Source organism: Pygoscelis adeliae, unplaced genomic scaffold (assembly GCF_000699105.1).
Source record: "Pygoscelis adeliae isolate BGI_AS28 unplaced genomic scaffold, ASM69910v1 Scaffold316, whole genome shotgun sequence".
Lineage (NCBI taxonomy): Eukaryota > Metazoa > Chordata > Aves > Sphenisciformes > Spheniscidae > Pygoscelis > Pygoscelis adeliae.
Window position 1 is genome coordinate 1,423,630 of NW_008824905.1, and position 13,657 is coordinate 1,437,286.

The 13,657-nt window shown below is 40.4% G+C and overlaps 1 protein-coding gene across 2 annotated transcripts in view; it reads right to left on the reverse strand.

Annotated features, from left to right (window-relative positions):
* Positions 1 to 13,657, reverse strand: part of ANTXR2 (anthrax toxin receptor 2) — a 121,309-nt gene that overhangs the window by 74,901 nt on the left and 32,751 nt on the right. For both annotated transcript variants that reach the window (XM_009324891.1, XM_009324890.1), the window contains exon 9: positions 11,423 to 11,492. In XM_009324891.1, coding sequence (XP_009323166.1) covers positions 11,423 to 11,492 — 70 coding nt within the window. The remainder of the gene's footprint in view (positions 1 to 11,422; positions 11,493 to 13,657) is intronic.

Below are 13,657 nucleotides of genomic sequence, written 5' to 3' on the forward strand. Positions count from 1 at the left end.
TGATTCTCTGCATCTAGGGACACATCCCTGCAGCAAGAGGAGGCAACGCAAAGCCATGGAGGAAGGTATTTCAAGTCCACGCTCCTGATTTTGTTGCTCTTCCTGGATCAAAAATCCCAGCTGCATAAGGACACAGCCAGTTCCCTTGGAGCAGGGTTACAAACCTTGCCTGCCAAATGTTCAGTGCAGTTCCACTGTGCCAAGGGTCATCTATGCCTGGGAAGCGTAGGAAACAGTTTACGCGAGTCAATGGGAATTGTACTGGGGACAGTTAATAATCTGTAGTTACAATAAATGGTCAGAGTTGTTTTCCTCCCACCAACCACACAGGCATAAAAAGGAATATTTAAGTATTTTCCTGAGGATAGCAAGACCTGCACTCTATACAAATCATTATGGTGTTTTGGGATTTTGGTAAAGAAGTAGTAAAAACTGTTCTCCCCCCGCCCCTTTCTTGGTGTAGCTTAGCACCTACGTAAATTCAAATTATAGTTCTCTTAGGATCCCCTCTTGTTACCCCAGAATTATCTAGCTTTCTCAGCAGAGTGTTCAATATACTGTCTGTTTGGGTTTGGCTTTCCATGGGAAACGGACAGAAGTGCGGAGATACCCAAGTACTTCACTGCTGGGAAGTGCTAGTGAATTTGAAAGAACTGGAAGACAGCAATGAATTAGCTCTGATCTCATGGAATCATGGGAACCTGCAGTAACAGGGTATGAAATGTCATTATTATGTTAAATTAGTCTATTAATTCAGCTCAGGATACTATGTCCACTGCATAATATTAAGCACTTAGTTCTGCTCACGCACTCTTTCTTAATGCTCTGGGAACACTGTGTGCCCTATTGAGGAACGTGAAAGACTGCATTAGAAATTACTACTGATCTTAACATCAGATCCATATGTCTTAGGAGCCAGTTAGCCTATACAATTCATTGAGGATGTTTCCATCTGTGAATAGTTCCCATTATAATCTAATTGTGTCAAACTAAATGTATTTCTAAAATATTTTCTGAAGTTAATACTTATAACAGACATTAAGCCTAATCCAGCCATATTTCTGGTTTCCCCCTACCTAAGTTTATTTCTCTAGCTATTTCGGAAGGGGGAGATTGTACCATGTGAGTAACCAGTGACTGGTAAGCATACTCTTTTTTTCTTTTTTTTTGTTGGAACGAAATACTTGCATAGGAAAAAAAAGCTTAAGCGCTGGTGCTGAAAATAAATGCTAAGTCTTAGTGACTTTGCAAAGAAAAGAATTAGTCCAGGTGTGAGAGGATCTGATTCACGTCAACTCTCTTTACCCAGTGCTACTGGGGAAGAACAGCTGTTTACGTTGAAGGATAATGTTAATATCAAATCAATGGGCCTAATTAGCCATGAGTACATCTATGATGGAGAAGCATTCCAGCCACCTGAGCACAGAGGCTCTGGAATGAGAACAACAGGTGAAAACAACCTGATTTGGAGATGGCATACTACCAATTTGTGAGCACAGGAAACTCACATGGCTGACGAGGGCAGCAGGAAGTGAAAAGGGGGCAAGCACTCCTTCCTTCCTTCCTTCCTTTTTTTTTTTTTTTTGTGTGTGTGTTGGCTGTTGTTACGTCTGTCGTGTTAGAGAACTGCTCAGCTACTGCGTGCAGGGAAGACCGAAAGGCTAACAAACGAAAGGAAGCCCGGTGTTTGTCGTCATGGCTGGTACCTCCTTTTGCAACGGTGGACTGCCTGTTCTTCTTCATCGAGCACTTCCTAAGGTACAGCTGTACAACTGGTTACTGAGAGGTAACTAGTCATGTGGGTTTATTGTGCTTTTACCTTTTTATAGTGATGACTGGTATTATCTGGAATGCGAAGCATCTAAGTCAACAAGCTACCTCTTAACTGGGAAATCCTATTAAATCCTAACTTTAATTGCTCCCCTTTTCTCTGGACAAAGTGTTCTTCAAGCAACGTGTAGTCATAATGTAGTTTATAGACTGAGGAAGAGACTTTGAAAATGGGTCCTTAAACCTACACTTGAATATTTAAATAAGTTGCCTAACTTTCAAGTGTCTAAGTAGTCATCACAAGCATTGTCTCTTACATTAACGAGTAATTTAGTTCTGTGGCCAAATTAGTCTATCAATGCTTTAATTGTCACAAAGGTTGTGATAAGGCTATTTAGTTAATACCACAAAAAGAAGATAAATGTAACTTCTTGGTTGGAAAGAGAACAGAAAATGCTCAATGCACTCCATGAAATACTAATCCTTTCTTAAATGACTTTGAAGATACACAAGTCAAATCTGCAGCTTGCATACAACTTCCCTTCTTCAGCACTTCTTCTTGGCACTCGCAACGTGTTTCCCAAAATTTTACCTTTCTTAGCCAAGGAGGAAAAAGTGACGAAGTAAAAATAATGATAGTAATTCCAGCCATAGCTGTAGAGAACAACAGCAATTATCTCCTTCAGCTGGTTTTCAGCTACTCACTTTTGTGTCCCAAGAAAACTAGTACTAAGTTACACACAACTTGTCTCAACACTCCTTAAGGCAGACAAACAAACATTCTACTCAAATTAATAAACTTGACGGAGTTATGGGCTTGTCTGAATAAACAGGTCATCTTGTATGCTTACCTACACACTCTGCAAATCACATGCTTTTGTGTATTTGGGTATTTGCATGCAGCTTATGTGGGAGATATACCTGGTGTGACTTGTGAAAAGCATCATTTAAATATGTGTTTAGACTTAATTTGTAATAACACATTCAGAATTTCTTAGCTTATCTACTTTGTATTTTTTTTCCATCTGTTAAAAGGAATGCAGAAAGGCAAAGGCTAATTTTAACTTAAAATTGTTATTCAGTTACTAAATAACACAGCATTGAAAGGTCGCAATGTAGGATGAGCACAGCAGTGATTTTCAGTTCTTAAATATGCGCATTGTAGGCAGTGTGACTGTTGGATGGAAATTGTGTGCGTGAGAGGTATTATAGCGGCTGCGGTGGTCTGTTATGCCAACACTGAGCTAATAAGATAGGAAAATTGGTGCTGGGTTAGGCCTAAATATGAGCTTATTGCCTGCTTGTTTTTTTTAATGCTTGCAGTGTTAGAAGGAAGTACAACTGTGTAATCTTAACAATAAGTTAATGACACTTTTTGTGTGGGAATGTAAATCTGCTTATCATTCACGCCCAGCCCCCACATGCACACATTTCCAAATGCATTCATATGCCTCCTTTGAGAGAACTAATGATACTGTATCACTTCTCTTTCTATTTAGATATTTATTTCATATTTGCTTGAAGAATCGGGCCAATGTTTTTGAAAGCACATTTAACTATACCATATGCCTACTTAAATCATCCCTATCAAACAAGTTGTAGGATGATGCTCTGGTTCATTCTGTTCTGTTTTCCCTTCCTTCACAATGTGTTTATGTATATTTATCCAATTTGTTCTGTTCCTCTTGCCAAATTACAGGTTTGAGATCTCAACTATGCAGGGCAGCTGTGCTATTGTTGATGCCTTACAAAACAAAGGTCACAGACTGAGCCCATATCACTAGAACTAATGACAGCTGTATGTTAAGCATTACGGTATAGGCACAAAATGATCAGGGTTCACAGACCCTCAGAAGTAGGAATAAATCTTAGCTTGCCCTTTGGTAAGCAAGAACTCGAGTCTCATTTTTAAGAAGTAATTTTTGTGCAAATTAGCCTCTTGCAAAATACCCTGCTGTTTATTTAATTTATTGACTTAATTCCTCCCTCGATCTGGAAAAAAATAACTTTAAACAGCCCGTCCACAAAAAGCCAAAATCTGAAAAACAAAATGACAGCTGAGTTGGAAGGAATGATCTCTTCTGCATGTAACTAATTGTAGCTTTTCTTACTTCAGAGATTGATAAGAATTAGCAGCTGTTCCAGCCTAGGAAACCATTGACCACATAAAGAAGTAAGCTACCACAAGATGACACTTCCTTCAAAAGAAGGTTGTTTCCAAACTTAGCCCAGCAACTCCAAGTAATGAAACAGCAGGGCGGGACTGTTTCACATGCCCTTTGTTTGGTAAGAGAGATCAATCTGCAAGGCTTGTGAATTCAAAACTATTTGTCCCGTGGGTGGCCTGACATATTATTCCTTCTTCTCCTGCTGCCTTTCAGACCACAAGCCAAGAGTCCAAAGTTACTTAAAAGGGTGTTTCTTAGAGCTACATGTAGCTTTTGAAATACCAAGGAAGAGGGAATGTAATAGCTGGAGAAGGCTAACGAGATGAGGCACATGTCCACAGACAGAGCTCTGAGAGTATACAGCTGGCTTTGAGCCTGTCTGTCTAAGGCTACTTCACCAGTGCGCTGTTAATTATTTAAAAGAGAGCACTGGGGAAACTACCATCACATCTGTCACCCACACGCAGGCAGAACCTTCACTCATTGCAGGACCAGATGTGTTTATTCGAAACATGTAGTAACTAGCTACTTAATGGGTTAGAATTATTAGCCAGAAGTTAATTAGGTAAACATATTAAACATGAGTCACCTTACAAAGCACCATGTCTTTAACAGTGCTTTTACTTCTTGAGAGCTGTTATCAACCACAGGAAAAAGGAGGGAAAAAGTAAAGATCCCATAAAGGACCTGCAGTAAAATAATAGATTCATGTAATCTGATCACTCTGTACTAATGAAAACTGCAGTGCTCCAGGTAATTGCCTTAACTATGTGCCTCTTAAGAGTGCAAGTATACTAGCACAAGGGAACAAGCATGGAGGCTTGTTTAAGGACCTACAGGTGTCGGAGAAGAATAGGGAATTAACAGTGGAAAAAGTTTTTTCTTAGTATAGTCAAGTCAAACTTGAAAACGGATGGCTTCACTGCTTCTGTGAATATTATACATATCCCTGAAGATGCAAGCACTTGCATGGCATTCTGCCTGCATAATAAACTCAGAAATGTTGCTGGCCAATGTAACATGCTCTTGTTCCCCAAGAGATGAAATTCAAAAGTAATTTTTAAGTTTCTGGCTCCCAGGTTCATGTCACAAGAAGCAGTGGATGGAATAAAGGCAGAATATGCTCTATCTTTGGGCTAGTCGGGGCAGGGGGGGAATAGTTAGGATCCTTTGTTAGAAGCTTGCCATGACAACCATTTTGTAGAACACCTTTCAGCTGCTCTCGAATGAGACCAGCTGTCTAGAAACCAAATGAGGTAATTTGCAGGATGGAGCCCACAATCCATTCATCTTCACTGTGTCTGTTTGCTTTCATGTATCCATGCTCTTCCTCTTAAGTCTGGTGCTGGTATTAATAAAAATGACACTTCGAAACCGGAAAGCGAGACTCAAAGTAGCACTGTTAAACTGTCATGGAAACATCTTTCATGCAAATCACCTAGAATTAGATATGAAGCACGTGCTTCCTCTTTGTATTGAGAGATTGTTTCCCAGGGAGGCAGAAACTGAGGGCAAGAGTGCCAGTGACAGCTTGGGCCTGAATTCCTGGGCTTTCAGCTAGTATAAGTTTTCGTCTGCCTAGCTGCTGTGAAGAGTGTTCCAAGGCCCCTGAAGTAGTGAGCAGGAACTCCTTGGTGCATCCTGTAAACTGCAATGAACACGTTTAAAACAGACCCCCACAGCACTGTTTTACTTTAAACTGTTTTTACAGTAATTTGCCAGAAACCCATAGGAAGAAATGGACTGGATTCACAAGTCTACTTCCCCAACTGCACAGAGCTACAAGCTCTTCCAGAAGACAGAACCTTGGCTTCCCTTAAGCCCCTATTGAGAGATGCTCTTAAAGCGATATTTAACTTGAAGCTTGCGGTTAATTCCCGTTGTCCTCAACCCGCAGCTCTGCATGTGATCCACAGGAAAAAGCAGAGCAGCTAATGCTGCCCTAAATCTGTACTTCAGAGATTAAGATCATACTACCAAAACTTGGCCAGAGAGATAAAACTCTTGCCTGCATTCAGGCTATTGTAGGCTACAAAAAAATGGTATAAAAATAAAAGAAATGGAGCTTGAGTTACCACTAGCTCAAAGAAAAATATACAGTTTGACAAACTGTCAAACATAAACAGCCAGATAGCATTACTAAATGTTACAGGACTTACTTCCTGCTGTGGAAAAACAATTGATTTCCTAAAAGTGAAACAGAACCCAAAAAAAAGGTTTTATATTCACATGTAGAGAAGCTGAGAAACTTCTTCAGAGGAAGACACATGGATGCAATAGGTGGTTAAGCTAGTTCCTGAAATAGGTTACTTTTAAGGGTGAAAGCACTGCATAAAATAAGGAGATGGTTACTTCTTTCTTCCCTCATCTTTTTATTCCACAGGGCTAAGGGACAATATCTGAGCTGTGAAGACAGGATCAAAAGGAAATCAGCGATAAACTAGAAACAAAAAAATATTAAAACCTAAAGACCTGAGAAGTGGCAGTGCAGAAACCATACAATGCTGCTCGTGTTTCTGAATTCCCTCTGAGCTGCCACCCCATTCACAAATGAGTGCAAAACAAGCGAAGCAGCTGTTGTCAACAGGAAGAACAAAGACTTGAATGACACAGGCTCCTCCTGTGAGAGATCTGGTTAATAGCCAAATAAAAGCATGTCTCAAGGTAGCATTTGCAGCTCAGAACCATAAAGCTATGCGCTTAGTCCTAGAGATCGTTTCCCACTATGTTTTCTTTCTAGGACAAAAGTTTTTATTTTTTTCTTACAGTTGTAAAAGTCTGAGCTATTTATTCTCCAATTACATTGACACTCTCATAAGACTTGCTTAATAAGGTTCATTCTTCCCTCAGTAACTCCTTATTGGAATGTCTGGATAGGAAGTACATTTGAAGTTACCACTAAACTTGTGCACTTGTGCTTGTTGCCAAGAGCTCTTATTACTAGCAATACATAAAAAAAAAATAATCTGATGATGGCTAACAGATTATCTCAGGCATTGTTGTGTGCTTTGTGTGAAGTGAACTGCACGCTGGAGACTAAACTTAAGTCAGCTACTTTGAAACTGGAGGCAACTAAGAATTTGGGAATACAAGCGTAGCAATTTTCCTACCTACCATGCATAAAATAATTCCTGTTTAATCTTTGCTCTTTAAGTGCCACCAGCTGTTCTTGTTGGACAGGATGTAGGAAGGGATATATGCAATCTGAAGCCAACATGATTTGAATAGAGGGCAAATAAGGTCATGAAAAAACAGTAGTGCAGACTGTACCATCTCTGCATGCGATCTGATGATAAATGCAAGGCAACTGTGAGCAAGGTTTCACTTGCACTCAGGTTTATGTTTGGATTTGTCCTTTTGGGCTTTGTTATTGCTTAAGCTTACAAGCCCAAGGAGAAAAATACTGCCCACGTCTGTCCTAGGGTACCCCTCAGGGTAGAGTCAAGTGCCACTCACTGCAAGGGTGTCAAAATGTCACTCAGCTGAGAGATGGAAACCATATGATACTTAAACCAGTGATCCCGCTTAACCCAATGTTTGCCCTTCTGTTGGTGTTTTGAAACACACAACCAACTTTTTGGACATGTGCTCAGATAGACTTAGACAATGTGTTTCAAAGTTACGAGAAGCTTATAGATCTTGTTGGACCCAGGGGTAAATGCTCACTTCATTTGATGAGCTAATCTTAGACCAAACACAGTATGAATTCAAGTGCAGGATGGCACAAGGTGGAAGCTGGCCAGCAACGCTGCAGCTGCATTAAAAAATAAACTTCTGTAGTTCTCTGAACTATTTTAAGAACAATTTCTCAGCCTGTTGGTTCATTTTGAATAATTCACTGCCAAGCCTAGTCCTAACCTTTCTTGCTTTGCTTAGATGAGTATCTGCACAAGATCAAATTGGATTTTTTTCAGTAGGCACGAGCAAATCCAAAATCTCTTACTGTAATACTCCAATGAGAAGCTAGAGTTCAAACGAACTGAGGTAGTTAAGTAGTAGACATGTAAATACTCACTACAAATATTTCAGTAAAATATTCTATTGTGCTAGTTTAAACTTTCATTATTGTCATCCGCTCAGCAAATAAAAGAGAAAGTGCAAATGTTCAGGAAGTAAGAGAAATGTATGTTGTTCTGATACTGTTTCCATTGGAGGCAGAGGGGATTTTACCACTGGTTTAGAGGAACAGAAGCCATCTGTTTGTGAAGTCAAGCCTACAGATATATTTTCTGAATGTGTACTCGAAGAACTTAGAGCAAAATGAAGAGAACAAAAGCGAAGGTAGCACAAGAATGTAGACTTATAAAAATATAATAGTTTTTCTTGTACTGGTCTGCCAAAGAGACAAGGGCTCTTTTTTCTTTCCAAAGGACAATAACTACAGAGACATCTAAAGTAACAGAGAGGTCGAAGAAATCTCTGATTCAGTTTGATGCCCTTGAGCTGTGGCAGGACAGCAAATCCAAGCCTGAGCTAAAAAGGGGATCTGATTTTCTCAAATGTTCTGCAAGACCCTAAAAACCTATGGCTTTTAAACGGTCCAGGCAGTAGAATCTGAGTCCTTTCTAGTAAACCAGCTTAGTTGTAATGTTACATTTGCCCTCACGGTATGTAAGGGATCTCTCAAAGTACATGAAGCAAAGCAATTCAACTTGAGTTTGTCTCATCATCCTCTCCCTGCAGAGCGTTAAGCGGTACTTCTCCTTTCTGGATTATTTCAATACTTTCTAACATTTTTTATAATGCATAGGCTGCTCATGTAGAAATCCCACGTAATTCTCATCTGTTAGCTAATCAGGGGTCTTTTGAAATGAGCTGGTTTTGTAAGCAGACTGTGTAATTTTGCATTTCAGAAGTGGCACGACAAGAAGGTATTTTAAATGGCACAAGCAGCACAGTTAGGTTGTCACATAACCTAAGGATACCACATCCATCTGCTACATGGTACTGTGGAAAAAACAAGCTTTGAAAAGAATGCTTGGTTAAATCTACAGCTGGCATTTTGGAGCCTCCTAACTAAATGCAGTCAGCAGCTGGAAAGAACGTAGAAATGCATAATGGTGTAAGTCCAGGAAACCAGGGGTTACCAACCCAACACCTTGGGTACTTCGGCTTTTTATCTGTTTTGTCTATTCCACGTGGGTTTCTACTGTTCTGCACATGAAAACTGCTAATTCATCAGTCAACAAGAAGTGTTGCCAATTAGAAAGATATAATGAAACTTGTTAAGTGAGTCTTTACCATTTACCCAGAAACAAAGCTGCAGCCTTAAAAGTCACAAAGATAACTTTGTCGGCTTGTGTTGCTCTTAATTGCACTAAAAAGAGCACTAGAAAAAGAGCAGACAGGTTGTTGCTACATTAGTGACTCATATTAGCTCCACTACATGAGGAATTACTGGGAATTATCCAGCAATAGTCTGAGCTGTGCCAATGGAAAGTCAAGAGTTCACGTATGTACGTATCTTCCATAGCTGTCAGTCTTTTGCATAGCAAACTGTTTATCTCTGGGCCAAAGCTGCACCTACTTCAGTATCGGCTTATGGAAGTATATTTCACATAGTAACTTTGGAAAAAATTTTTTTCCTGTGAACCTGTACAGCTTCATGTTATTGTTCATGCATTCTTTCTTATAAACACGGCTGAGAAGAAACGTGCCGTAATTAGGTGCTTGATCTACACTGCAATTACTATGTGGTGAGTTTCTATTTAAATAATGCTTCACAGGCCAAACGAGCTCTTCACAGATTAAGAAAAAACGCAGCATGTTCAAATAACTTCCCCTGTGCTTTAATCTATATAAATATTCCATGCATTACGCATTCCTTTGGCAGGATACGCTGTTTACATACTCTCAGGCTATCAGTGTGGAAAAGCATTTACAGCTTCAGGTCTTGGGGTGCTTAATAATGGGGGCCTAATTTGCTGCTGTTCACCTTCTGTTGTAAGGTAACTCCACTGAAATACTTGGCGTGGAGAGGAGGGGTTCTTAACCCGATGGATTTACATGGTTCTGATGACAAAATTAGTTCTCTTAAAGCTGCACACGGTGCTGATTCGTTTTAGCTAAGACAGCAGTTTTACAGCTGTTTTGTTGTACAACTGACACACAACCACAAGCAGCCTACCTCAACTGAAAACCGTGCAACTGCACGGCTTAATATAAAGGCACATAGGTCTAACAAACTGCTGCTGCACGTAGGACAAGATCAACATTTCGCATAGCTATGTAAAAGGCAACTTGAGTATCAGGAAAACCTAAAAGTGTTAAAAACTCATCCCCTTTCTCTGCTCTCTGTGTAATTCTCCTCCATGCTTGTTTTCCCTGCATTGCCATAAGCCAGTGCTTGTTCCCCAGAGGGGAGCTTTGGCTGCTGCACGGAGGCTATGATGCAGCTCCTCTGCAGTGATTCACCCCACTCTCTTCCACGGGGGTTAATCACTGAAGTTTTTTTCTTCTACAGCTTTCCGACTTTTCTCCTCCTGGCTGCCATTTAATGCACGAAGCAGATGTGTGTTTGGAGTTTTGCTATTGGTCTTACAGCACAACTGAGGCAGTTGATTGTTGCTTAACTCAGAAAAGTAACTACTGAAAACCATCTATGCAATATGCTTAGTTTTTAAACTGCTAAGAATTAATTGCCACAGAAAAATGACAATGCAGAGCTGTAACGAACTGCTGTGCTTCCTACTGGATTAATATTAACCTCATCCCAAATAGCACTCTAAGAAGAACTACTTGCAAAACGGGGATAAAGTCAACAGCCTGAAAGCCTTTGCCCTCCTACAGGGCCAAGATCTGACATGCAGTTTTCTGCCTTCTGATTACCTTAGAATTTCACAAATCTGAACAATGAAGTTGAAGTGATCTTAAAAGCCTAGGGCATGTCTGAATTTGAGAGGAGGAGGAGGGAAGGATTAGTTCTCAAAAGGGCCAGAAGTAATGTGCAGCCATGGCCAGTGACACTTAGAATAAGGCTAGAACTGCAGTTTAGCTACAGTGCTGTCATGAGATTGCGTTGTTAAATTAGTGCCTCGTTTTATCATTACATGTTGAGCAGTGGTATGCATCTTGACACATGATTTTAATAATAGCTTATAAGTGTCAGTGATAATGTAATCTATTTAACAATGAGCCTAAAGATTATCCAGAAGAGAGCATATTATGCCCTGTTAAAACAGCTAATATGCATAAAACTTACGACAAGCCAGACCTTTTCAGTATTTAATAAACTGGCTGAATATTCATTTTTAAGGCACTGTCCAAATTGGTTTGGTCACAGATGACTATCTAAGCCCATTCTGAAGCTGGCAAATACACAAGGGAAATAACACGAGAATGGGGGAAAAAAAAATTCAACAACAAACCACCCCCCATAAAAACAACAAAAGACTGCCTCTAGCCAAAACTCCTCATGATTAACATCAGCAATAACGCATGCAATTCTACCAAAAAATAGCATGACATTCGTTTCAAGTACTTACTGGCCGCTTTTGTATAGGATTGGTGCAGGGCAGAGCAAAAAATCAGATTCCACCGTTTTTGGTTTTTCATCTGAAAAAACAAATCACATGAGCTTAATATATTGTGCTGCTTAAAAGAGAACCTGATGTGTGAACATGCTATAAAGTCCCTTCCCTTCTCACAGTATGCTGGTTACTGGTTTGGTCATGTCTGGAACTTGCAAGCAATTCAGGCCTAAGTTAGGGAATAAATCTGCTGCTTTGTTAAAGCTGCACCTTGAACATCCAAACTCAGAGTTGGCTTTAAAAATGCGAGTGTGAGCCCACATTACATGGCTTACTTTACTTAAGTCAGCTCATGCTCTTCCAGACAGATCATTTCCTAAAATCAAGACCGTTTTTGCAAAGAGTGAGAACGTTATTAGGGATTTCCTAGTATTTGGAAGATGAAGGTTTGTTTCTAATTAGCTCCAACCCTGTGCATTGCATTCAAGGAGTATTTTATCAGTTGTGATTGGAGTGTCTATTTCTCCAGTGTTTCTCATGCTTTTGACTCTCCAGCTATTAGCAAATCTCTTAAACTTAGAAAGCATCTATTTGTAGAGCACCATGTCCAGCAGAGCACTCCTTTTCTGCAGTTGTGAAAAGGAGAGGAGGGAGTTACTTTTCCTCACGTGTTCGGTAACCTGGGAAAAGTTCTGCTCCTGTGTGCAGAACCATCCTCACAAACTTAGCCATGGTAAGACTGTTAATTTCCGTACTTGAGATGCTCCTGCAAGCGTGGACTATTTCTTGATTTAAGGGCAAGAGCAGATAAATGATCTGCCAGATAAACTTGGAGATGACTCTGTCCTGCTTTTAGGGAACAGGCAGACATACAAGTAGTTCAGGGGCAGCTGAAGGAGGAGCTGTTAGCATAAATGAGCTTTTCTTATGTGCTATAATCTGCACCGACTGCTTGGCCTGGATTTGGGGCTAGTTGTGAGGAGGGGAAGAGGGATTAGCACATTGCCATATGTTTTTGTCTTGATGGTATGTTTGATAGATGATTTTTCTATCCCACAGCTACATTTGGCAGGTTTCCTTTCTAGCATTTGGTAATGGTTCTTCATAAATGCAAAAGGAGAAACATGCCAAATGCATCTTTTAAAACCAGAACTGACAAAATAATGGTTTGCTCTGAGGCTGGTCCCAAAGCAGAGCCCAAGCTATCAGTAAGGGGAACTCTAACATTAAAGTACATCGTTATGCAAGTACCCTCCATTATGTCTTCAAATGGTGAGGATTCTGCTGAGAGACTGCCAGTTTTAAGTAGAGGAGAATGCTATGACACAGGAACAATTTTCCTTTTCTTGAGACCATCTCCTTCCTCCTGCTACTGCTGAAAGCGCCCTTCCTACCTTTTTGTCCATCCTAGCTCCACTGTTCTCTTCTAGGTTTCCTCTGAGTCAAAAGCGCTTGGAGCCCAGCGCAGAGCTGTAGAGAATGAGCTTGCATATCAGGGGAAGGATCACATTAAATTCCCCTATTTCCTTCCTATACCACTCCCTAAACGTTTGCCCTTGACCGTTGCTGAAGACAAGAACTTGGGTAGGTTGTAGCAGGCCTCTGGCAAGACCCGATACAGCAGATTGTGTTTTTACGCTGCAATGTATAATAAATACATCACTATGCCATTCCCCTCCTTTCGTGTACTTCAGCACACCCCTTCCAGAAGCCAAGAAAAAAAAAAGCAGCCCAGAGATCTAGTTGGAAATTCTCACATCAGATGCTAGCAAGTATTTGGGGGCTTCATCCTGTTCAAGTATAGTTATTTCTACCATGGCAAAGCAGACATACGCATGCCATACAGCTATAAAAGACTGAACAATCAAAGAATCGGAGAAACCAGTCATAAAATTTTCAAAAGGTCATTTAAAGAAAGCAACACACTTCAGACATTCTTCAGTGACACCCATTTAAGTTGTTAAAAGGCCTTCTAGTGGGAGAGCCCAGCTTTTTATTTTCAGCCCTGCAGCAGCCCATACTTAACAATTACTTTGGCCATTCTTCCTTTCCTCCAGATGTAACAAACTGAACTGTTCTGTCCTTCCTCACAGCTTGTGTTCTGGGCTTCTGCTCGTCCTTGCCAGTTTCCCCTGGACACTAGCCACAGTGGATTCATCCCCCACTTGTAGCATGGAGCACATAAAAATCCAAGTTCCTAGGGGCTATTATTTGCAGCACAGCCCAGCCCCGAATGCAAGCAGCACCACA